The sequence below is a fragment of the Numenius arquata genome, chromosome 5 (genome assembly GCF_964106895.1).
Source record: "Numenius arquata chromosome 5, bNumArq3.hap1.1, whole genome shotgun sequence".
Taxonomy (NCBI): Eukaryota; Metazoa; Chordata; class Aves; order Charadriiformes; family Scolopacidae; genus Numenius; species Numenius arquata.
Genome location: NC_133580.1, coordinates 58,656,619 through 58,684,002, shown reverse-complemented (window position 1 = coordinate 58,684,002; position 27,384 = coordinate 58,656,619). Strand labels below are relative to the sequence as shown.

Here is a 27,384-nt window from a genome sequence, read left to right as displayed (position 1 = left end):
TACGGGAGTTTATGTGGCAACTTACATTAAATAGTATTACAGTAATTCCTAGAAGGTTCAATCCTGGCAAAAGACCTTCATTTCTGGTTTCGTATAAATACAGTATAAAACCAATTACAGTATTAGAATTAAAAGATGTCCTCTTACCAAAGGGCTCTGAACTGAAACACAAAAGAAAAGGAGAAGAGAAAGATAATGAGGCAATACAGACTGTATGATAAACTGCTTGGTCTCAGCATACCAGACACCTAATCACTGAAGAAATGTGCAGGCACACGTTTAATGTCTTTGAACAAGGAGAACTTTAATGAAGGAGAACACTACAGTAACAACAAGGATGTTTACAGGGAGATCCTCCCAAATGCAGTGAGCACCAATGGAAGGAACAGAGATGAAGTGGGCGGCCAACAGCAGCAGTACCACAGGTCAATCAGAGGCATTCCTTGATTTCACCTTACTAAACAAAAGCCAACAAAATGAGGAGAAAATGTGAAGTGATGGCACTAAAAATAAATAGTAGTTTATATTTGATGCTATGGAGAACCATCCAAGTGAAACTGGACCCCAGCAAAGGAAGATTGTTTAATGAAAGCTGGAGAAGGTACAGGAGTGTCACTAAAACATAATGGAGATAGATATGAAGCAGAAAAGTTGTACCAGCCTGGCCATGCATGGAGGCTGAATCACAACACGATACAGAAAGAACCTGAAGATGGGGCCCACATTACTCTGCTTCCGCTACTTCAGGATTTCACCTGCTGAACTGGCATCTTGCCAGTACCCAGATCAGGATTTAGGTAAATAATTCAGAGTAATAAATGCTCTACATAGCAAAGTGCTACAAGCAGAAAAGGACTTAAGAGATTATTAGAAAACTTTATACTAATTCATTACTGCTGGAGGCATTCACTTTCGAATACCAACTTGCTGAAGGGTCCAGCAGGACACACATCGGAAAACTAGTTTGCTTATAACAAGGTTTATAACAATAAATTGAGATTATTTAGCAGAATAAGTAAGAGACCAACATGAGATGTTTTGCTTTGAACTTTTATGTCAAAGATAATCAATTGCCTCCTTTAAAAAACATAGTTCACAAGAAATGTTGAGGTCTTACAAAAATTAAAATTTTGGGAGAAATTTATGAAGGAGCTTGAGTTGTTCATACCTAGAGAGTCAGCAGAACTGGCTTCAGTTTTTAAGGGACCAAAGAATGAAAGAAACTTCTTTTGAACAAGCAAGCTCTGGCAAATCTCTAGAAGTGTTTAATGCCAGGCTGGATGGGGCTTTGAGCAACCTGGTCTAGTGGGAGGTGTCCCTGCCCATGGCAGGGGGGGTGGAACTGGATGATCTTTAAGGTCCCTTCCAGCTCTAACCATTCCATGATTCTATAAAAGAACAATGCAACAAGTTACAGCTGCTGCAGTTCAAAAATGTCAAGAACCTCGTGACTCTGTGGGTAGCTGGAACAACCCGGAATAAATACTGCCTCAAGTGTCATCCTCCTGCCCATTTATTCTTTAAGAGAAAACACAAAAAGCCCAGCTAGACATCCCTGAAATCTATCGTTATGGATTATATTTTAAAACTTGCTTTCCTGCCTTTTGGCACTGCAGTCCATGGACTTCATTTCCAAAAGGCACTGAGTACCCACAGCCAGTCTTGACAAACAGGACAACTTAAATACTGTCTTTAGAAAGCCCAGCTTGAAAACTGGCTGCTCTATTTCATTTAAAATGTTCACAACCCTCCCTAGAATTGGGTTTATTTTATTTTGCTTTTTATAAACTTTATTTCTGGCCACACAGAATCTTTTTCACGTTAATTTGAAATTGCCTTGCTATCTGATAAATTTTAAACATCCTATTAAGCTCTGTTTTTAAAAAAAACCTCTCATCATATATCTGCTCGTTTATGTATTCCCGAATCTGCTGTCTGTGGTATATCTAATCTACATCTTCTCTCAGTTTCTATTCTCCATATAAACAGCTCTGCATTTTAAAATTCCATTTATAACAGTAATTTTAAGGCACACTAAAGCTGGACACAATAGATTAAGAGAGACCTGTATCTATATTTAGACAAGCAGATTCGATACCAGAGTGAAAAATAAGAGGATATTATGGATACAAATTTAAAGTACCAGCTCATTGGACCAGACTTCTCTTGCTGTTCAAATTTTAATACTCCAATTTGTAAATATTCCCCCAAACACTATATAATTAAAAACTGAAATTCAAGCCCACCTAGCACAGATTATAACCTTCTCTGGGTTTGTACTGAAATATATCTAGATCCTCGAAGTATTGGACTACTAATACTACATGTTTCGTCTCTTTTTTGTAGTCGATCTGTTTCATGACTGTCAGGTGCAATAACAGGCATTAAACAACGTGTGGAATCTATTTTTCCAGCTTGAGAAGTCCCAGTTGCTCATTGCAATGATTTGAGCCACAGATGCAGCGGTCATAGAGGTGAGAGTTTCTCGTGAAGGCTTTTTACCTAACCACAAAATCTGGGAAAATATCACAGAACATTTCTTATAATCTGATTGCGAAGAGAGGCATGAACTGAGGAAAAGGAACTCTCTGTGAAAAATGTGTCTGAACTGTATTTCCTATACCAGGAGATTTATTTTTGTCTTTGAACCACACAGCTGCAGATGTTAGCAAAATAGGCCAAGCAGTGTGAGCATACTGGAAGAACCTCCCTCTGATTTACAAATCTTGAGACTAAACTTAGGGTGCAATTCCAATGAGGCAGCACAGAGGAAAACTTAAAAAAAAAAAAAAAAAAAAAAAGGCAAGGAAAGGTTACAAATATCAGGTAAATGTCTTTATTGTGTCAACAGAAACAATCTTTAGTAGTTTTTAACAGTTCTCCTGTTTCCTAATATTAAATTACTTTTAACTTAAGTCAACATCATGAAAGAAAAACCACAATGTAAAGACTGATATCTTTCTACAGTGCTGTCTCTTGCTGTTGATGCCAAAAGGCAGGTACTGCATTACCTACTTTATACTTGTTCTATTAATACATGCTCCACATGATGCCAGTAACTGACACCAATATAGATGTCTAAAATATACCACTAGAGCTGCACGCACAGAATGAACAGCAGCAGTACTGGGTTGTTTTCCCACCCACTGATGTATTCTACAACAGTGGCACACTCCTCACCACTTCCTCTGCATGCCAAACTAAGATACGCCACAGTCCTCTGGGTAACAGCAAGAAGTCTCTCTGACATGTAATTTTAATTAACTGTCTCTGGTAAGTCACCATTTCTGTCTCTCCACCATGACTACCCTCACATGGAGCACTTGAATCAGCCCGGATCCAGTATGATATCCCAAATAAATTAAATTAATGTATTACAGCAGTCCATTTTCAGGTCTACTTTTTATTTCACCTGAACTTTACTTTTTATATATTGTCTGCAACTGTTGCTAGTCAAGACCCTCCCCAGTTACTTTATTTATAAACTTTGTCAACTTTCTTTAGAAAATATTCATGCATTCCAGCTTGAGACTGTACATCCAGTTCCTCAAACACATTCAATCACAGGTGAATGAAAATTGTTCTTTCCTGTTAAATGCAGGTATTCATGCGTAAAGAACCCAGACAAATGGTCTTAACTGGTACATGTTGCAATGGTCTTTTCACATGATTGAGGACTATTTACATGAATAATGGATGTATGAAGACATGGAGACTCTTACATGAGTCTGGTTCCCACTGAAATCAGAATTACAAACAGGTACTATACATGTTCCCAGCAATTCATCTCTGTGCTGTACAAAGTGGACACAGACAACTAAGTGTCACCTTCACGTCAGCTGGGATAGCAAGTAACAAAGCCATTGGTTGCAAAATATTTTCTCACAATTAACTTAAAAGACAACCTTTTTAGGAACTTTTCCTGTTAGGTAACAGATAAAAATACATTTGAAGACTATTCTATTGTCATTGAGATAACATAGGCTGCCAAAAAACAGTTGAGATATTTACCTTTCCATCTTATTAATAAGACTTGATATCTGGGTTGCTGCTGCATTTATCAGAGCAGAAGCTTGAGAATTCCTCAAGTGTATCTTACTTATAAGATACTTTCTGTAAGCAAATCTTCTATTCAAATGGTATTTCTTGCTAGCTTGCAAAAAATCCATTAGCTCTTCAATTTCTCCCTACAGGAAAGAATGTGAACAAATATATTTAATTAGATGTAACGTTAATTTCAGCTAACACCTATGGGTTTCAGAACAGATTTGTTCATTAACAGGGCAAAGTTAAAAAGTTCTTACAAGTGAAAACCAATAAGCTTACATCAACTTAACTCTAATGATCATGTCAAATTGTTACTGTTATTTCAACAAAACAAAATAAATAATATGCTGAGCTATTGGCCTGAATAGCTCAATATTGTGTGTACTCTCCTGAATAGTCATTGGACCTCAGGCGAGCCCTGAGTTAACAGGTCATTTGATCAGGTAACCACAATTAAATACACATGTAACCCTGTCAGTGTTAGTTGAACTGTTCCTCCTTGAAGCTATGCATAGGCTGAAAGGTCTTCTCGAACTGGGACCTGAAGACAGCATGGGTTCACTAGCAGCAGTAAGTGGCATCAAGTCCTTCTTTCTTTTTTTTCTTTCCCCTTCCTTTTTCCTTTACAATGTATTGTATGACTAAATAAATAAAGGATAATATTTTCAAAGGTGTCTAAATTGACTCCAAAGCCAACGAGTAGTCATGGACCTGTCCTGTACAGCGTGGAGAAAGTCAAGCCCACTGCACACCGGCTTGCTCAGAAGCTCTGCTTCCAACAGTGGGGAACTGGAAGGGTTTAGCTACCTAAAAATGGGTCTGGTAGAGACTGGAGGTGGGCACACAATGCTCTATAGCAGACATTCTGATAGCATCAGACACCCAAAACAAGGTCTGATACTTAGGTGACCCATGTCTAAACTTCTTTCACTATCTTTTCTGTACCGAGATCTGATAGTGTATCTAGATTTTGGAGCAGGCATTATTTGACTCCTGCTTTCCAGATGCTGCTTTTTAACCCCCAGGCCCTCAACCTCTAGGACCACAGTAATCACATTCATCTTCAAGAACCAGCCAGAAGAACAATTTCCAAAATTTTTGTAATCTAGAACACTAACTTTCAACACAAATGGAGTAAAAAATACCCAAACCTTGAGGAAACAACGCAAGCTATTCTGTTGCAAGAGGCTTAAAACGTAACTGAAACCAAAACTAAAGTCCTGAACATCTTTATCAGCATCCCTGACTGTGTAAGCTAGAGATACTCAACCTCTCAAAGTACAAACCATACCACTTCAGACACACCACAATTTCAATAATCTACGTATTCTGATTGTGGGGCTCAGTACATCTTCTGAAGCATAGAAAAGCATTTGATGCCTAAGGAGTTGTGAAAATGCCTATACAGACAGACCTCCAAAGGTACTTATCATTCATTAGACAATATCTGATCTGTTTTAGAAATGCTAGTCATGAAATAGATTCAGATACTTAACTGCTCTCTTTGTTGCCTAAGTCTCCTATTTGGGCTGAAATTACTTTTGAAAATGGCACTCTGGCATTTCTGTACCATGCCGTGGAATCCTGGCCTGTATCAGGCAGAAATAGTGTGGTAAGGAGGACTGGGGAAGTGATTGTGCCCCTGTCCTCGGCGCTGGTGAGACCACACCTCGAATACTGTGTCCAGTTTTGGGCCTCTCACGACAAGAAAGACACTGAGATGCTGGAGCGTGTCCAAAGGCAATGAAGCTGGTGAGGGGTCTGTAGAACAAGTCTTATGAGGAGTGGCTGAGGGAACTGGGGTTGTTTAGTCTGGAGAAAAGGAAGCTGAGGGGAGGCCTTATCCCTCTCTACCACTACCTGAAAGGAGGTTGTAGCGAGGTGGAGGTCGGTCTCTTCTCCCAAGTAAAAAGTGATAGGACAAGAGGAAATGGCCTCAAGTTGCACCAGGACAGGTTTAGATTGGATATTCAGAAAAATTTCTTTACCAAAAAGGTTGTCAAGCACTGGAGCAGGCTGCCCAGGAAAGTGGTTGAGTCACCATGGGGTATTTAAAAGACAGGTAGACGTGTTGCTTAGGGACATGGTTTAGTGGTGAATTTGGCAGTGTTAGGTTAACGGTTGGAGTCAAGAATCTTAAGGGTCTTTTCCAACCTAAATGATTCTATGATTCTACGCTGAGGGCCCCATTAAAACCAGCGAGGGTAGACCTAGAACCAAAAGTTTGCTGCATAAGCACCAATCTGCTCTCAGACCATCCTGCAGGGAAGGGCTTAGGGGCAGAGCTGCACCAAAAAACCTTCCAGGAGCTAAGCACAGCCACAAGACGTGCAGATTTATCAAAATATTCACGGCAAAACTGGGGATTTATATTACACAATTTCCCACTGCATGGTGTTGACATGTTTTCAAACTTCTTTCTTCTGCATGATACAGATGAACTACTAGTCTTATTTTCCCTGAGTAGTAAAAAGCTTTAAGCACTTGGGTGCTTTGGAAATATACCCCTTGAAAAGAAAAGTCAGCATGAAGCACATAATGTTGTGACAAATACATCTAACTCACTGTTGTAGAAAAAGGCTATGCATATGCATCAATATACAGTTGTGTAGATGTCTAGATATGCATAATGATGGCATTACACTTTTTAAAATTATTCCTAAGAAAACTAGTTATAAAAGTGGTAACACTTATCCTGAAACATACTTCCTGAAACATTTCTCAAAAGTTACTGTTGGTTGGTATTCTGTCCTTAGGTTAGGAATGGAGTTATCATCCTATTACCTGTATTTTAGAGTAATCTTCCACTAAAGTTTTAGCTGCTTCCAACTTCAGTTCTCCCTTGAAAGTAGCATTTGATATCTGTGTAAAAAAGATATTATGGAGCTCCTTTCTCTGGGTAACAGCCAGCTGTCTATAAGCCTTTGCAAAATATTCTTCCTGCTTTACCAGAAGGAACCTCTTCAGGCAGTCCTGCTCCAGTCTGTGAAGTCTGTCAAGAAGACTTCTGTATTCTACAGCAGGCTGCAGACAAGAGAGAAATAAATAAATCTGATGTGATTTTCAGTATTCAACATATTTTAAAGTATCAGTGCCACTAGCTCATACATATTCTACGCATACTCTGATTACTATCATTTCAGGTTTGAATGAAGGCCAATACTAAATCAGTGTACGCTTTCCATGGTTTTTGTCTGTTTGGAATGACAGGGATTCTACAGCTGTCAATCTCTAATCCAGATAACACTTCCAAGGCATAATGAAGTCTTTTTAGAATTTAAAAGCCTTATTTAAGATAAATTATACAAAATGGCATGAAATTCAACACAAAGACTACATTTCTTAGGTTTCATCAATCCTGAAATCCTATTAAAACTTAATAGGTTCACATAAGTCAGAACAATGAAACAACAACAAGCATACATTTAAAAACAATATAAATTAGAAAAAAAACTATTCACCTACAAATCTCTAAAATTTCTTATTATTGGTGACCTATTTCATGTATTGGTTTCTACAAATTAACCCAAGAGCATCATTTTAGAATTACAACAATGGAGCAGAATTAAACAGTCATTAATTTGAAAGCTGCTTTGCAAGAAATACTTTCTCATAGTTCTCCAGTAACATTTACATATTCATAGTCTTAATCTCAGAAGGCATAAGCTCATTATGGAATCAAAACATACATCTCCCACAGAGCAAAGAACGCTTCTTATGCCAGCAGAGCTACCTAACAGTAGTTATGTTGGTCTTGTTCTAAATTTCATGCTATTTATCTGGAGAGAACTGTTCTCTGCACTGAGGCCCCCACACCTCACCCCTCATTCCCAAGAGACAGACTGCAGACAGCAAATAATAAATCAAAAAGACAGGGAATATATGTTCTGTGTTTTGGGTGGGAAGGGGAGGAGGCTGTTTTTCACTGCTGTCTCCTGGACGTCAGTACACCCGCTGCCAGGAGCACGAGTGAGGGCCAGCCCTAGCACTCAGGCATGTCCATGGACCAGGATCCTCGGCAAGTACCAAACCAGCTCCTTTCACAGACAGGAAAGTGAAGAGCAAGATGTTAGTATATGATAAATGGATGAGGACAATTATTGGATCGGCCTTAATTCTTTGTTTGATTCCCACCATTCAGGATTTCCAGCATAAACCAGACTGAACCAATACCAATGTATTTTGTGCAAAGAAAAGCCATTTTTCTGAGAGCATATTTAGAGTGAGTTCAGATACCGAGTCACAGTCAGGCCCCTCTCTTTGCAAAGGCAGGATTCATCTTAGCGGGGTCTAAGTGTTAGATGTGTAGTCTAGGCTCCTTCTATAACCAGAAGACGACTTCTGCAGAATACAATTCACCTTATCCTTAAAAAGACATCCACAAGCATCCCTTCCTTGCTGTCTCCTTTGACTTCCTAGCACCCCTAGTTCAGGATGTTTATATCCTACAGATATTTGAAAGCCCCCTAGAGTACCACTTTAAAATTCACCTGGAAATATCAAAGAAATTCAACTGGCTCGCTGGCATCGTGCCATGAACCCTCTCCACACAACAGCCTGACAAACCGAAGTTCTTCCTGAGACCCTCAACATACTGTAGTGCCTTTGATTGGTCACACTTAGCAAAATACTTCTTTTGTCAAAACTGCAATCATGAATTGTCATAAGTCCTTAACAATTTTAGGTATATGATATGCAATTTTTATTTTTTTTTTTTATAAAAAAAAGAACAACCTGAAAAACACATCAGAAGGCCAAAAACTTAACCAATGTCTACAAAGAGAGCACAAACAAGCAAGGAATATACTGGTCTAAGGGATTATATTCCTAACATAATTTATTTTGTCTCTATAATTGAACTGAAACAGACAGCTGGAAACTCAGCAACATCACATTCAATCCCCATGTATCCCCTGTGCTCCAGAAGCAAAGCCCCACTGGTAAGTAATGAACTGCCCTATTTATTCCCAGCAAGTCATCCTCTTAATACGAGTTACAACATTAGACAAGCATGAAACATTAACTTGGGTATTTTAGCATTTTAAGCTTACAGAGGTGAAATATTCAAAACTTAACAGAATCCTCTGAAGACATATGAAATAATAAAAAAAAAAAAAGTGGAAAAAAAAAAGGGGGAAATCAGTTTTATTGCAAACATTCAACATACTCAAAAAAGACATGGAAGACTGGAGCGTAATTTTGTGCATGGGATGCTGGACTGCAATCTATTTTCAGCGAGTGACTACCTTTGAAATCCTGGATAATGGTACTTACCCAGTCGAACAGAGATCTTTGAATGGAAGTGACATATAAGCACTAAGCTCTTACTTAAAGAGAGACTCTAAAGTTGCAAAGAATCATACTCTGCCTTAAATTATTTATCTCACTATTATCCAGAGGCTATTTCCAAGGGAGTCCACTCCCTGCTCTGCCTAAAATATAGATCGTTCTGCTTGCCTTCACTTGGTTTGGAGGAAATCGGCCTTTGGTTGCGCTTATATACTCATTTTCTTCAAAATAAGAATATAAATATTGCAGGCTTTTTACCTAGATTGTAAGGTTTAGGATACAGAGTTTGTTCTGCTCTGAATGTGCAAAATACTTTACACAGTGTCTGACTGGAGTTTTTAGGAACTACTGCAGTAAAATATAGTAAATAAAAATATACCACTTTGCAAGGGTTTTAGTGACTATAAAAAAAAAAAACAGGGTAATGAGAACTGGTTGTTTTTCAAGTGTCACAGATTCTCTTGAGATAAATTCATTTTCTGGTGAAGTAAAACACATTTTCTTAATAACAACTACCCTAATTATAACACCTGAATTTTTGAACAATTTAAATTGTACAGCTTTTCTTTTAGAATCATAGAACAGTTTGGGTTGGAAGGGACCTTTAAAGGTCGTCTAGTCCAACCCCCTCATGCTGCAATGAGCAGGGACATCTTCAACTAGATCAGGTTGCTCAGAGCCCTGGCCAACCTGCAAGGACGGGGGCTCTGGGCAACCTGTTCCACTGTTTCACCACTCTCACTGTAAAAAAAAAAAAAAATCTTCTTTGTACCTAGTCTAAATCTACCTTCTTTTAGTTTTAAACCATTACCCCTTCTCCTGTCGCAACAGGCCCTGCTAAACAGTTTGTCCCCATCTTTCTTACAGGGGGGTAATGAAAGGCGGCAATAAGGTCTCCCTGAAGCCTTCTCTCTTCCAGGCTGAACAACCCTAACTCTCTCAGCCTGTCCTCACAGGAGAGGTGCTCCAGCCCTCTGATCATTTTTGTGACTCTCCTTTGGACCTGTTCCAGCAGGTCCATGTCCTTCCTGTGCTGAGGACTCCAGAGTTCTTTACATTTCTGAAACAAAAACCCCACCATTCTAGTCTTAAAAGAGAAACCATCTATATAAAACCACGTCATACAAAGTATCTTGATTTTATACCAGATTTACCTTTTCATTCATTTTTTTCATTAATTCTTCAGCCTCTTCATTTGCATTTCTTGCTTTTTGGTGTTGAGCCTCCATTTTCTTCCTAGTTTCCAGATTACATTCAGCTGTTAAGGCCACCATCTTCCTTTCATACTCCTCTTGAATCTCTTTCTCCATTGCAAGGAACTGCTTTTTGAAAATTGAACTCATCCTCTTCTCCACATGAGGAAAGAGGCTGTGACTTAAGACCATGTTCTTCATCATCATAGCAATCACTTCTTTACAGATCTGCATTCGATATGCCTCCAGATCAGCATCTGCCCGGGTCAGGCTGCTGACCTCCAAGCTGCAAAAAGGCAATCAGAACTGTTTGAAATCACAGATTACAGGAAATTTCTATCAGAAAACAAGTATTCATTCAATATTGGGTAAGTGAATGGCAGTCAGAGAAGTGCACGAATATCACAGAATATGAGTTTACTAATCATGACAGAAATCCTTCATTAAAAAGCAAGGTGAGCCAATATTAACTACAGCAAGTTTAATGAAGTATGTCCATTCTTGCATTTCCATTTTAGACAGAAAAAGGAAAAGTTTTTCTTTAGAACTCAAAACATTCCCTCAAGTTTAAAAGCAAACAAAAACTTCCTACAAAAAAACTCCCTCTGTTGGGAAGTAGATGAAGTGAATATGTGAACAGCCTAGAAATTTCACCGAGTTTGTAAAATAGCTCTGAGCTCACTGACCCATCTTCACTAATACATCACTGCTCTGTGTTCTGCGCTGGTGTATTCCCTTCTCTGCAGGGAAGAGGGGAGAGCATTTTGATTATGTGCTGATACAAATAAATTAAAAAAGCTGGTATATCTCTCTCTCATGAACTTTAATAGAGTTCTAGACAAGAGATTAAAACCAGAGGGAAATAGAAGATTTTTTACAAAATGCAATAAATGGCATATTGCATACCAACATATCATCATTTATTTTTAGAGTTCATTAACCTGGAATGATAATTAATCTCATTTCATACAGTAAATAACTACTGTAAATTCTATAGCTTTGTGTATTCTGCACTCAATTCAGGTTTGGAGAATTAGGTGGTTTTTTCCCTTGCATGCCAATTTACATGAACACACAGCACTGTATGCTTCTCTGTTTAGATTAAGTACACAAGAATTTCTTTGTGACCTACAAAATACACTTTTAAGAGCTTAAATCCATTCTTTTTCCAGTTAAACTAAGTTATTGGTTTGCTTTGTTCCATAGTCAAATCCTAGAATATATTTCAAATCTGGAGCAAAGGTCTTGGCAAGATTTGCAAAATAGAATGATAATACATTCAGAATGGTATATATCAAAGCATGCAAATCTATAAATACTTCACCTTTTTGTCAAATAAACTTTCCTTATGTAAGCAGATAAAGTTTTACTAAGAAGTAAATCAGTGATACATTATCACCACTGTCCCTCTGTCAAGCACAAGTGATGTATTTTTCCCATCTAGAAATCAATGGGATGGAATTAAGTTGTTTTCTTACCATGAATCAAATACTTGGAATTATTTAAGAGACATTAGCTTAAGCTACAATCATTGATCACAAAGAGGCAGAGAGATTTGTCTGTTGCAGTCTCTCAAAACCCCCAAAATGCACTGGTCATGCCCGTATTTGTCTTGGTGATCTGCTCCAGGGCTGGCTGGTTGCAGCTGTAAAACCTCCTCCCATTCAGGAGCAGGAATCACTGCTATATGGGGCCAGATCCTTGGGATTGAAATGCTGTGGGACCAAAACACTCTTCACAGTCATTTGAAGATGCTGTAAGAGCTAATATTTTCAATAATGTCCCCAAGCCAACACAACAATCCAGCTTCTCTGTGCTGTGTAGAGATGGACATCGCAGGACAGCACCTGCAGGTACGTAGCCTTCTCAGGCGCTGTTCAGCTACATCCATGGTCAATCCCCAGGGCGCTGACCTGCTCCCTCTGCTTGAGGAGAGTCCTTCTCACTCCAGGACAGTGGGGCAGCCACAGAGGATATCTGATGGCAGGATCATGGGAACAGGATGCTGAAGCAACACAGCGAGCACTTCAAAAGGGCGTTGCAGATGTGTGTTTTCTCGTAAGCCTGTCTGTTTACAGAAGTCCTTGGACTTTTGCTGACATTGCCAGCTGGTACTAAGCTGTTTACTTATGACAACTAACTTCAAAAAAATAAGTGTTTCAGTTTTGTGAAAATGCAATTAAGTAAAAAGAAGGATCCAGAAAATGGGAGCTTTATGCTATAACATTTCCCTAATGACTGTCTGGCAGTGGGAGGAGGCTCCCCTTTGGAGATGCACCAGTTCATTCTCAGCCTGTAAAATCCAAGCCACTGGATTTATTTTTCTGTTTTGATTCCTGCTTCAAGCCTCCAGTAGCTCTGATTTAATTGAAGCATATCTGTCTTTTGTGAGAAACATCTCATCTTGGTTTTCAAGCATCCCCTAATAGAGAATTAAACAACACTTTAATTAATTGTTCCACTTGATAATTCCTTTAAGACCTAAAAATGGACACCTTATCCTCACCTTGAATTTGATTAGTTTCAACTTTCAACTTTCTTTGTTTGCTGGAACAACAAGTTCCTTAGTCATTATTTTTCTGTTCTTCATGTGTGCATTGATAGATGGTGGTCACAGCATCTACTAACCCTTTCTTACTGAGGTGTGAAAGACTGAATTCCTCCTCTCTCTCCCTGGAAGGCAACACTTCACAGCTCACAGTTGATACATAGTTTGTAACACAACATTTATTTCTTACCACAAATGCAGGATTTTTTTCAGCATACTTTGAAAAAAGATTAAGCCACTCCTCACCCACCTCCTTACTTGTTACTTTTCCAGCCTTCTTCAGCAGTGATCCCAAGCACAAAAGTGAAAACCATCGTCACAACATTTCCTATTGTTATCTTTCCCTCAGTCTTTCCCAGCATTTCTTCTTATTTAATGCAAGTCATTACAGACTAGACCCGATTTCATTTTGAGCAAGATTCCCACACTCTTCTTGCCCACAAAGAGAACTAAGGTACCCAATTAACTTCACTCCTCAAGATCATGATGCCAAATGCAGGAAGAGCAATAGGTGTAGTTCACCTGATGCTCAAGAGTCATCAAGTGAGTGATGAGGCTGTTAAGATCTCAGGTGTATCCAATCTGCAACTCTCACCCTCCTTTGTCCTGACAGCACATCTGTGAAGAAGGCAATGAAGCAGAAGGAGCACGTGAACTGTTCCACTAATCCATGGGTAACAGCATGAAGAAAAAGCAATTACAAGCCAATGCTTTCCCAGATCACATCGTGGAAGACAGCAGCCAGACCACTACTTTTTTTTCCCCGTGGTAGCTGAAGAAAGGTCATGTCCGTAAAAATTTGAAATCTGCCTTCCACCTGATGTGCTCTGCTTCTGGTCTGCCTCCTCCACACAGCAGCCAGCAGGAGTGAGACAAGCTCATCACATGCACCAGAAACTTTGCTTCAAGCTCTTTCTCCAAATGAGAGGTTGAGGGCAGCCTTAACAAGCTGCATCAACACAGTCCTGGAGTCTTAGATGCCAACAGTCAGCACAAAACAGGAATCTTGTACGTGTAATAAACCAAATGCTTTCAGACACAAGTCTATCAGAAGAACAATGCTTACACACTTCCAGATTAAATGTGCAATGTTTTGTGACACCCAGGGAAAAAAAGAAATCCTAACCCAACACTCTGTGCCTCCTCAAACTGAGGTAGATTTAATAAGTTACTTTAAATGCTCTACACTCTGCTTGTTATGGCAATTCATGTTTAAAAGGTCTCACATCTCTTCCTGAGCATATTCAGCATAATAGAAACATGAAAGCCAATGAAGTACAGGTAGCAGATGGCAACCTATTGATGAAAAAGATCAAAGCTTCTGTTGGACAAAGCACGCAGAGAAGGGATGAGGATAGTACAGAAGGTAGGTGGTACAAAAGTGTGGGGGGAGGAAAGCTGAACAGACACACAGAAAATGAAACTGCAAACAGCAAGTGTAAAGTTTTTCACTCACTTGAAGAGGAAGAGGATTTAAAGATCTGTCAGAGAAGATCTGGGAGGGAAGAACCCCAGACGCCAAACACAGAGAAGCAGAGAGAGTGCCTGAGCATCTGATGTCCTCCACAGACCTAATAAAAGAATACAGGAAAGCAGCTAGGGTCAGGAAAGAAACAACTATAGTTAATTTGAAATAAAAAACACAACATAACACATCACAAAAAAGGAAACCTCTCATTAACTACAAAATAATTGTGTCCTTAAGTCTTATTATTCAAATTAGAGGCCTGCAGAGGGAATTTTTGAACAGGAGAATTAAGAGCTGCTGAATTTAACAGCCCTAATGGCTGACACATTTTAAAAACAAATCCAGAGCTCACGAAGGTAAGAAACTACTGTGATACAACTTTCTGAAGTCTAAAGGGAAGAAAAAACATCAAGCCAACTCCCCTTTGGTGACATTTGCTCACCAAAACAGAAAAAGTCATCATTTTTGTCAGACTCATCTCTCATCTACAAATGGTAGCCAATTAGTAGCATCCGTATTACAACAGCATCCAGAGGAGACTGGAGCCCTGTGGTAGCAGTTTTTGCAAAAGCACCCCTTTGAGATACACAATGGTCCTGAAGAGCGTGTAATTTAGGGACATTGTGGACCAGTTTGTCTCCACTGTCCCAGATGTCCCACTGCAGCCATCACTCGGAGCACCATGCACCAGGGCACAGCTGCTGCACCAACTCTTGCTGGAGAGAGGAACACAGCCGGGAAAGGACAGACAGACACACAACTGCCCCCAGCCCGGTGGCACACACTGCCACCACCTGATCCGGAGCAGCACAGGTCTCCTGCACCCCGCAAGCATGGTGCCAATGGGACAGCTGCAGTGAGGAAATGAAAAGGAGGACAAAAAAGAAGTGATATGGTCCGTGTTGCCTTGTTGCACTCCAGAGAAGTGAAGATGGAGAGAGGGTCTGACAGGGAGAATCATACAGCCGAGCCGTGAAACAGTCTGTGCCAGTGCTCGCTAACAGCAAGCGAAGAAAACCAATTCAAGTATAACAGGCATCCAGGTCTTCATTGCACACGTGGCTTGTTTCCTAAAACATCCATTTCTCAAGGGGTTAGTAATACAACATCAATAAGGTGGGTTGTGTTTTGTTTTCTTTCTTGTTTTGCTTTTGTTTGGTTTTTAATTCCTGTGCCAACACGGACCCTGTGTGCAGTGCTGTAGCTTCCTCCCTCCGGCCTCTCCTTCCTTTTTTCCCTCCTCTGCTTCCCACGCTCTCCTGCTGGGTCCAGTCACAACAGGGACCGCAAACACTTCAGGGCAGGGATTTACGAAGGCTGCAGCACGACAAGGTGCGAATCTTTGCAGGAGACCAAAACTGTGCTAAAGTAGAAGCAGAGGTGATGGCATGAGGTCTGAATGTCCACCAACAGCTACTGACTGCTCAAACTCTTCAGCCCCCCCCGTGCCGGAGCGGGGCGCGTTGCCTTTCCCTGGTCCCTGCCCACTGCCAGGCTGGGCACAGCCTGCCTGTGTTAGAGCAGGTCTGAAGATGCTCTGTGCTACACCAGAGGCTGTACTGATGTACTGGCCTGCAGCCAGCTCTGAACTGGGGGAGTTAATCCATCAGTCCTGTGACACTTGAGCAGCTAAGCGTAAACTCAGCATAGCTGAAACGTGAGCCTACAAGAGAACACAGGGCATCTCCCCAACAGACAAAATTGCTAAGAAAGGTATGTGATGATTATCTGAGGACGCTTCCACATGGGTGAGTCATAGGTTAAGTTTAGCTTTCCAGAAAAAGCCAAGATGCTGACAAAACCAGAAACGGGATTCTCATGATATATAGCCAAAAATTTTAAAAACCCCACAAAACTGAAAAAGATGATAAATTGAGCTGAAAGACCAGCGACTCTTCAGAAAAAAAAAAAAAAAAAAAAAAAAGATTAATGAAAACCTGCTAAAAGTCTAAGCACTAGATTTGGCAGCAGTTTCACTATCTAATTCTTTTAACTCTGCACAGCAATATAGAGAGAGTAAAGGTATTTCAACTCTTAAATTAATCTGTTTAAAGAACATTTGGAAAATCCTTCATTTGAGAAACTGAGAACCTCTGCTTTTACTGCAGAAAATAAGAAACCTGATAAATCAGTGATCTTCAGCAAACCAATTTAAAAAATACAGCTAGCTACAATGCAGCTGTTGCAACAGAGCTCAGACAATGGTATTTCACTGAAAAACAACTATGCAAAAAGAGCGTAAAAGGACTCCAGTCCTGCTTCCAGTGAAGTCATCACGCATTTTACCACTGATTTTAAAAGCACCAACTTCAGCCTGGATACTAATAAAAGCATAAATAAATATTATGGCAATATGCATTAATGCCTGAGGAGCTTCCAACTTTGCTGTGATCTACTCAGATTCTTCTGATATACTCAGACGGGGTGAGTATTCAGATGACAGAAACAGTAGGAGATACCAATCTTCCTTCAAAATGATATGGAATTAAGCACCACTAACAGCACTGCTCTCAAAAGCAGACTGTTTTCTGGATGAGATAAATTGTTCTGGGTGGACAGCAGAAATGACCCATATAGTTCTCTGAACATGGTTTCTTCACAGTTAGCCAACATCAAAAAAAAGTGCCATTTTTTAGATGAAAAAAGATATTAATTCATTCATCTCAAATGACTTGCATTCTTCTGTTCCCCTGTCTTATGGACTCCTATCACCTATTAAGCATTTGAGTTTCTCCAATGGAAAAAAAAACAACATATAGTTTACACACTTGTCAAGTTTATAACAGCATTCATAACACAGAACTACAAATTCAGGGTTTTGGGTTCATTCCATGTGTATCCATTGTATGTTATTGTTATATCAATGTGATTATTATTTATTGTTGTATTCTTGCATTGTACACATGGCACAAAAACAGAGCAATAAATATGCTCTCCCTTCAAAAATTCTAAAATTACACTTTTTTAAAGTTATGAAATACAGAAATTTAGCACCTCTTCTTTTTTTTTTTTTTTTTTTTTTTTTTTTGTACTAACAATGTAACTATTTCTCACCTTTTTCTATGTAGGAATATTCAGATTTAGCTGCTGTGAGAATGTGATCTTTTATTCTTACTTTCCATTTGAATTCAGGGTTAAAAAAGCAACCACCACATTTGCTCCCTAGCAAATTAAATTGAGATATACAGCAAGAAATTTACATTTAGAAAGAAAAAGTGAACTTCTAATATGGTAGTAAATTGTTTTTGACTTTTCTGTCAAGGCTCTCTGGAGACAGTTTGATCCTGTTCTCTAGTACAGCCTCAATGCCCTCTACCACCAGAAAAAAATCAGCTGCAATGCATATGTATTACTCAGTGATTTCCCAAAATAATTGGCAGTCTATATTGTGTATCAGCAAGCAGGTTCAGGTTCAGCTACAGCTTTGTCAAACTCAAGGAAGCATAGCTGTACAAAATGAAGATGAAAAAGAAAAACTGTAGTAGTGGAAAGCCATTTAGAAATTAAGTTGCCTTTAATATATCTGTACCTTCTGAGACTATGAGCATGGTCACACTTCATCATATTGGACACAAGCCCAAACTGCTCAGCTCTCCTCATGTTCTGTACGAGACATACAGAAAAAGAGACCCACAACATTTTGGAACATGATCTTCTACTGCGCACATCAAATATTCAAACCATATAGCTTCTTCTCATTATCATTCATTGCCAATGGGCCAGTAATTCAGGAATATACAGAGTAAGGAATCTTCTGAGAATAAAAGCGAAGCTATTTGGCTGCATACTATACATCAAGGATATGACTTATTAAGACAAAACTCACAAAATGAGTAATTAAGAAGCTTCCTTATGAAATATTAAAAGTATGTTTTGTTCTCTAGCTAATCCTCCTGACATTGCAAACTGTCTACACTCCAAAGATGTCCCTGTCCATAAATATTGAACACATGCTCCTAATGTATTTGCTAAACAATTTGGCACTGTCACTTCATAAAAGACATTAACTATTAACATAGCTTTACATTGTAAAGCAGACAAAAAAAATCCTGTGGCTCTTACTTTTCTGAGTAATTTGCTCATTTGCGTCTCGACAAAAGAACAAAGCACCAGAATGACTCCATTCGTGTTTACTACCATAGTGCAATTTAAAAAGAATGTATCAATTATCTTGCAAAGCTTATAGGTATGCCATGTAGAGAAAATGGCACATAGCTGCACCAATACATACAGAAGGAATTATCAAGCAAAGCATACAAGCAAGATGTAGTTGTTTGGTAGAAAAGATCTAAAGTCTCTAAAGCTCTCTAACAAAAACCCCTATACCTTTGCCTCCCCAAATAATAAAAACCAGGATTATGATGACTCATATTGGTATACATATGACATGAATAACTTCTGCTCAAAATAGAAGCCTGGTTCTTATCCTCAGAACGCTGCCACTGCTACGAGACAATACAAACCTCATTCCTGAGCTCCTTGCAGAAAAGCCAACTATTCCATTGAGTGATGCTCAATGTAATAAACCAAAATGCAACATTGTTGAAAAACTGATTGTGACCACAATTAGTAAAATTAAAACATTTCATTCAAGCACAGAATCCATTCAAATTGACTGCAATTATCTATTAATAATTTACAACTGCACCATCTTTCTTTTTCCCATTACATTTTGCAAATCACTATCCTTAAAGCAGGTAATTCAGTAAGAAGAAGGATTACTCCATTCTGTTTTTAGCCTAGATTGCTGTCATAGAAGCTCCTAAGGCAATGGTACGTTATTTTATCTTTGTCTTTGGAATCAGCTGAAAACCTGGATAATGTCCAACAGTTTATGAAGTACAAGACTAAAAGACTAATCTACATCCTTAAAGAATGTAGGTCAGAAATTGAAGGACTGCTTTCCCCAACTTGCAGAATGAATAAGGAACCAACATTAAAGATGATGAAGCATCCTAAGCTAAATATCATTGTTAACAGAGAGATAAAACATGGGGTGTATTATAGCTGCTGAAGAAAGCAGAAACAATATTGCACGCATCTAATACAGGCATTAAAGTAATGCTGTAGCCTTTTTGACCAACCAGACTGCAAGACTGGGATTTGTCTCACCCACCTCCAGACCCCTACAGCTGAGCTCATCAGCCCAGGCTCCAGGCTTGAGGGTCAGCGGGTGCAGCACCCACAGAACTCATTTTTGGAAGTCTACTTGAGGATGAGAATAATCATAACCTAGAAGCGCCCTTTTTCACCCCTGAGTAAAAAAGGGAACTCGGAGCAACTTGGTGCAGGAGTTCACTTTGCAGAGATCCTCGCTCACTCAGATAAACTGTACCACCTGTACGAGGGGAGAGGAACAGGTATATAGTAATTGAATACACATATTCCATGAGTGACAATTAAAAAGAGGGAAAGGACAGAAAAAAACACGGTAAGTGCATCTGTATGTCACCTCCAAACAGCAAAGGAGTCAGAAGGTCCAGTTTAAAACTACAAGATATGAGAAGAACTGGGATAATCTAAATAGAGATTAGGAATCACTCATTGCTAACATGTAGAGGCTGATTTGAGCCCTTCACAGAAATGCCTATCAATCACCCTTTCAATCATCTTTTGCAGAAGAAACTACTGTAACTCTGGATGCCTTTGTGGTCCATCTACTATCCTCATCCTGGAAGAAGGAAAAGATAAATCAGAAGGTGAAGCTTATTGACCGTTTTGTTAATGGGCATCTATTTTATTCACTCCAATGCTCTACCTCCTTAGAGGAAGAGAACAAAGAAACCGTGAGGAAAGAAGCAGCAGCAAGAGAGACATTTGTTCTAACTACATAAGAATATTAAAAAACTTTAGCCCCTGGATACACACTCAAACTAAGAAATGAATCCTGTTTTATGGTTTTAGAAATAATCCAGTTATAAACATAATCCTATCCAAAGGTTTGCAAGAATATTTATCTTTCTAAATCATTACATATCTACAAATAGTCCAGCATTAGTTTTTTTTCAAACTAGCTAGATATTCACTATCCCTGAAATAAATTAATATTAAAGTGAGTTAAAAAAATGTTTGATCCTGTTCTTCTTAATATTCACATAACGGTTTTCAGGATAAATCTTCTCAAAGCCTGAGTTGCTATATAGTTATAAAAGCAAGGACCAAGGTGCAATTTACACACATAAGTAGCCCAATTATCAAGGAAATGCAGGAAATAATAATGCTGTTGGTTACCTTTTAAGAAAGAAAACTACTTCCATTGTCCTGTAACTTTTCCTTTTCGGCTTCTACAGATTTTATAGTTGCATTATACTGCCTGTAACCTGACTTGCCAGGAGCTAACGGTAAGACTGAACAAACAAAATCTGTTCTGTCCTCACATCAAACCTTTTTATCAAATTCAGCTGAAGAACAGATGACCTTTAACAGCAGCATGTTCCTGTCAAACAGCCCTGACTGGCCTTTCAACATCAGGAGAGTTTCTCTGCTCTACCCAGTGGTCCTTCTAATTGCAGCTACGTGTTATCTTTCTTGCAGCACTACAAATTGCCACTCTTTAGACTCTGATCCAGGTGTTTCCAAAATATGCTGCTACACTGCAATGCTGGCACCCACTAGGGGCTCTCTTTTTAGGACAAAAGCCACCCCTTTGAAAGCAAAATGTGTTCGGCAACAGCAGAATACAGCCTTTCAACATTTTCTTGTATGGAGAAAAGTTTCCCTTTACTTAATAAACCACAAAGAGACAAAACTAGATGTTCAGTTGGATTGGAAAACTCGCATGCCTAAGGCCCAGATGGAGCTGTGACTTCTACAGTTGAAGCAATATGAAATATGACGATTTTCAGTTCCCACAGATGGCTATTTAATACAGTTCAAAAACCTATGGTAGTGCAGTCATATGCATAAACAGATACAGTGAAAAAAAAAATAAAGGGCAGATACTCAAAACAATATTCAAAGGTTCAGTTGATGATAAATGTAATAAATGCAATGTAATAGCAGCAATTTCTTACTCTTCTAAAGCCTGAAGCATGTTCCCAGATTCTTCAAAGGACAGAATATTGATGATTTGGTCATTCATAATTATATCTTCACTGAAGAGATCACCCGAATTAAACTGAGAATACTCCAGCTTGTGATTTTGGCTGAGTTCATGATGTATCTCCTAAAAAAATAAGAGGGAAGCTTCAGATTATAAAAAAAATATACACTAAATGTCTGATCTAATTTTAATGCAGGTAACTCTGGGTGAGAAGGTTCCTACTTGTCATCACACTGTACAGCTGGAAAGGGTATAAAGAAATTGTGCAATTCAGACATGTATCTGAATATGTATCTGAATATAGGCTGGGCAGAGAATGGATTGACAGCAGCACTGAGGAGAGGGACTTGAGGGTGTTAGTGGATGAGAAGCTCAACGTGAGCTGGCAATGTGCGCTCACAGTCCAGAAAGCCAAGAGCATCCTGGGCTACATCAAAAGAAGCGAGGCCAGCAGATCGAGGGAGGTGATTCTGCCCCTCTTCTCTGCTCTCATGAGACCCCACCTGGAGTGCTGTGTCCAGCTCTGGGGCCTCCAACATAAGAAGGACTTAGATCTGGTGGGGCAAGTCCAGAGGAGGGACACAAAGATGATCAGAAGGCTGGAGAGCCCCTCCTATGAAAACAGGCTAAGAGAGTTGGGGTTGTTCAGCCTGGAGAAGAGAAGGTTCCAGGGAGACCTTATAGCACCCTTCCAACACCTAAAGGGGACCTACAGGAAAGATGGGGAGGGACACTTTATGAGGGAGTATAGTGACAGGAAAAGGGGTAACAGTTTTAAACTGAAAAAGGCTAGATTTAGGTTAGATATTAGGAAGAAATTCTTTACTGTGAGGGTGGTGAGACACTGGAACAGGTTGCCCAGGGAAGCTGTGAATGCCCCATCCCTGGAGGTGTTCAAGACTAGGCTGGATGGGACTTTGAGCAACCTGCTCTAGTGGAAGGTGTCCCTGCCCATGGCAGGGGGGTTGGAAAAAGATGATTGTTAAGGTCGCCTCCAACCCAAACCATTCTATGATCTGAAATTAAATATACTCCTTTTGGTTCAGGCTGAACCGATCTGGAATACAAATGAAGAAAAGAATGGAGAAAACAAAGGACTCTACATCAACTTCAGTAGGCTTGTGTAAGCCTTCTAGGAGGCTATCGTCTTCTATAAACTTTCTAGGCCAATTTTTTTTTTAAATTATCATGGCATTCAAATTGTATGTGGCAAGATTACAGTATTATGAGGTGAACAACATGAAAAACTAATCCTATGAATGTTGGAAGTGATTCAGTCACTTCACAGTTCAGTGAGACTCCCTTGAGATTGAGGGCTAATAAAATTACTATACAAAAAAAACCACTATGAACATCTGATGCTGGCCCTTTTTAATGATTTTAGTATCACAGCTTTTCCTGTAAAAAGAAACAAGGCACGCCCTTCTCATTTAAAGGGATTATTTTTTCAGACCTAAAAGAAATAAAACTTTTTGATGCAGATGTAATTTTCAACTGCAGAAAATAAGGCTGGAAGTGATTTGTCAGCTCCGCCAGCCATTCCAGAGGGATGAGAGTTCCACCACCGTCCAAGGAGAGGAGGGGTGCAAACCTCTTAGAGGACTGCTCCAATCTCTGTAATATTCTGATTGAGGTCTCTAACTCCCTGCCATTGAAGTTGCTCCACTTTACATAAATACATAAATAATTAATAGAAGCAAGGGCTGGAACTTGGGCCAATTTGATGAATATTTATCAGACTCTGTATTTTCTCTTTCCATCCCACTACGTACTGAAATACTAGCTCCAAATCAGCACAGCTTGGATAAAGAACACTGAAAATGCTCCATCCCCAAACCCAACTGTTTTGCTTAATCACTCAAGAGATTAAGGCACATCCAAGGAACTAAGAGACCTACACTCAAATCCCTATTTCTGATAATCAGAAATACAGTTTGGACGCAAGTCTGCTGTGCTCGAGGTGAGTGGTCTACTCAACTGGGCAACTGCTTATAACCCACAGACATCCTGCCTCTTATTTTGAGGAACGGAGAGGAGGAAGGGAGGAACATGAAAAGAAACTAATAGCCAAAGGGTAATCTCCCTCCAGTCTGAAGCTGACATCCAGGTACTGACAGCAGTTATTTGATCAGATTATCATTCTTACACTCCCCTCTAAATCTAATTGCGCTAAAGATTAGAGGTTGTGGAGATTACATTACCTGCAAAATCAATCCATCACTTGGTGGCTTTTTATTTGTCTTCAACAACTCTTTAGACAATCTGTATTAGTTAGCAAGTTATATCATCAGATAAGATAAATGAAAAAAAATTCAAATAAACTATTGTTCAGACAGTATGACTCACCTGGTTTTTAATATGGAAACTCCATTTTAATATCTGGGTTCGGTAAACAATACAAAAAATAGCACTTGTCAATACAAGGGAAACCAAAAAAGCAATGAAGAACCCTGAAGCATGGATGGCAAGGCTGTACGAAATCTGAAATTAAAAGACCATATTATTAAAGCTACATTTTAAATATATATAAAGATCAGACACAAAGATTAGAACCGTAAGCAACATAGTAAATTATTTTTAAATGGCTTCACACAATTTCAAGATTTCTCAGCATTGTTAATTGTTAATTGTTATAATTACTACATTTTTATTAATATTTTCAAACAAGTGTCTATTTTCCATAGGTTTTCAAGTCAGCATGCTTCAGTACGGTCACCTAGTCCAAATTGCTGTGTAGGTCCAAGCAACAGAACTCCCACAGATTGAATTGTAGCTGCTGTGACTTTTGGGTGTCCTGTACTTAACAGGCTATTTTGCAGCGTTGCCAAATTCTCCTAAGTCTTGTTGAAATTGATGGCATTTCATGTTGCTTAGAGGGTCTGAAAAATCAGACTAATGTTGGCTACCTGGGACCAGTACTATTTAACATCTTTGTCGGAGACATGGACAGTGGGATAGAGTGCACCCTCAGCAAGTTTGCTGATGACACCAAGCTCGGTGGCGCAGTTGACACGCTGGAGGGAAGGGATGCCATCCAGAGGGACCTAGACAGGCTGGAGAGGTGGGCTCGTGCAAATTGCATGAAGTTCAACCAAGCCAAGTGCAGGGTCCTGCACCTGGGACATGGCAACCCCAGGCACAAATACAAGTTGGGTGGAGAATGGCTGGAGAGCAGCCCCGAGGAGAAGGACTTGGGAGTGCTTATGGATGAGAAGCTCAACATGAGCAGGCAGTGTGCACTGGCAGCCCAGAGAGCCAACCGTGTCCTGGGCTGCATCAGGAGAAGTGTGGCCAGCAGGTCTCGCGAGGTGATTCTGCCCCTCTACTCTGCGCTTGTGAGACCCCTCCTGGAGTACTGTGTCCAGCTTTGGAGTCCTCAACACAGAAAGGACATGGACCTGTTGGAACGGGTCCAGCGGAGGGCCACGAGGATGATCAGAGGGATGGAGCACCTCTCCTATGAAGACAGACTGAGAGAGCTGGGGTTGTTCAGCCTGGAGAAGAGAAGGCTCCGGGGAGACCTTATAACAGCCTATCAATACCTGAAGGGAGCCTACAGAAGAGCTGAAGAGGGACTCTTTGTCAGGAAGAGTGGTGACAGGACAAGGGGCAATGGTTTTAAATTGGAAGAGAAGAGATTTAGATTAGATATAAGGAAGAAATTCTTTACAGTGAGGGTGGTGAGGCACTGGAACAGGTTGCCCAGGGAAGTTGTGGATGCCCCATCCCTGGAAGTGTTCAAGGCCAGGCTGGATGGGGCTTTGAGCAACCTGCTCTAGTGAGAGGTGTCCCTGCCCATGGCAGGGGGGTTGGAACTAGATGATCTTTAAGGTCCTTTCCAACTCTAGCCATTCTATGATTCTATGACCTTAAATTAACGGCCATTTCTCCATTCAATAAAACTGAGGAATCACCATAGGGAAAAAGCACCAATAGGAGTTCAGAATAAGTATGTAACTGATAGTTGACAAAGCCACCCAATCTGTGTGCACCTTTGCAGTTTCTGCACAAGCCCGAGTCAGAAAAGAATAGCAGGAACAACCATGAGCCAGCTAACAACTTTGTAGGCCATTCACTTTAGCTCTTAATTTAATCTTTAAATTGAATTGCATTAAAAATTAATTTTTCCTTCATGCTCCATGTAGCAAAAGTTAGTTCAGTGTTTGTTTGGTTCTTTGAGATCTTTGGATAAAAACACAGCACAGCTATTGGTATAATGTTTCACCACAAACTAATCACTCTGCTGGGGCTAGAACGTAAATAATTAACATGCCGCTTGCAAGCTGGGCTTGGTCGTCTCTTGGAGCAGAAACCTGAGGGCATCCATGGAGCTAACAGTAATTCTGCATAGGAAGTGATAATCAAATGTGGTCCACAGTTTGTAAAGGATTTATTCCAGTTTAACAGCAGAATTTTATCCTTTTACTACCTCATTCTTCTCTCTCTGATATGTTTTTGTACACCAAAAATCTGTCATCTCTCTAACTGAAAAGAACTGCTTCACATCAGACTTTGTTGTTTCACAGACTCAGCTCCTCAAAGCTGCTGAAGATGCTCAGCGCTCAGTGAATTCAACATGACTTCAGCTGAATTAGGCGATGATGATGCACTTGATGTATCAAGGAGATCACCAAGATGTTAATACATGCTACTATTTGGCACTTTCACAGTTTCAAGAAGATCCAAGGTTTACTTCACAGTATTGTACATGTAGAATCAACAATTGCTCTGACAGAGGTATGCTTGATTTGGTGTGTGGTTTTTTTTTTTTTTTAATGTTCTTAGTCTAAAATAATGAAACCCTTGAAGTTCTTTGAGGTTCACTAAAATGTTTTGGGACTAAGTATTTATCTGCATAAGCCAGCCACATGCTGAACTCCTCCTAATATCTTTTAATATCTTCCAGTTCTAAACAGAAACAAGAAAGAAAAGAAAAAGAGGAGAAACACATTCATTTCCCAGTTCCATGTGCAATTACCAACACATTGTCTGTTTTTTTCTTGATGTAGCTTCCTACCGCTTTGACCAATTGCTTATCTTGCTCTCCCTTTTCCCATGGCCGGCTGCTAAAGGCATCCATCACACCTACATGAGCATCAGTACAAGCTCTCTCCTCCTCTGACTCTGCACTGCCCCCCAGTTCCTTGCCATGAGCTCAGTTAAAGTGGCATCACTTTGTACCAAAATATCTTCATCTTTAAATTTATTTGAAAGATGATTATGTAAATAACAATTAACTCCCTTCCCTAACCCAGTGTTTACTCCCTTCACAGATCAAAAGGGTTTAGCTTATACCCCTTGATCAGTCACAGAGCCAACTAACATCGTGTGTGACTTGGAAAAAATGCAACTTCTCTTAAGTCAAACTGCTTTCCCCAGGTTCTCTGGTTGCACTAGCTGGTCAAGAGGGAATCACAGAAGGGTTCTCCTTGAGCTTTGCCACACCAAGGCTCTGCCTGAGGTCCCCTTGCTTTTGAGGAACAGGAGATGCTGTAGATAATACCTGCTGCTTTGGAACCACTTCATCATTTTTCCTGAATTCACTCTCATTTGTCTAATTTCCAAGCACTCTGTGAAATTCAGGGATCTCTCTAGGCTTCTGGGGAAAGCAGGAATCTGGTGAGGCTATAGTTTCAGTGAAGCTGAAATGAAGCTGGTTAAGTTTTGATGGAGAAAAAGTGCTAACTAGGGAATGATGCTTTCCTTTCTAAGCAAAGTGAAAGGTGAGACCTATGTCAGGACAGTCAGTCTGCATCAGGGCAGGCAGTTCTGTCAGAGGGTAAGCTCTGATGGAGAA

At 39.8% G+C, this 27,384-nt stretch overlaps 1 protein-coding gene across 1 annotated transcript in view; it reads right to left on the bottom strand.

Annotated features, from left to right (window-relative positions):
- Positions 1–27,384, bottom strand: part of EVC2 (EvC ciliary complex subunit 2) — a 77,878-nt gene that overhangs the window by 30,345 nt on the left and 20,149 nt on the right. Inside the window, exons 8-12 of the mRNA XM_074147630.1 lie at positions 23,934–24,068; positions 21,559–21,710; positions 10,491–10,815; positions 6,832–7,071; positions 4,012–4,187 (exon numbers count right to left, since the gene is read on the bottom strand). Coding sequence (XP_074003731.1) covers positions 4,012–4,187; positions 6,832–7,071; positions 10,491–10,815; positions 21,559–21,710; positions 23,934–24,068 — 1,028 coding nt within the window. The remainder of the gene's footprint in view (positions 1–4,011; positions 4,188–6,831; positions 7,072–10,490; positions 10,816–21,558; positions 21,711–23,933; positions 24,069–27,384) is intronic.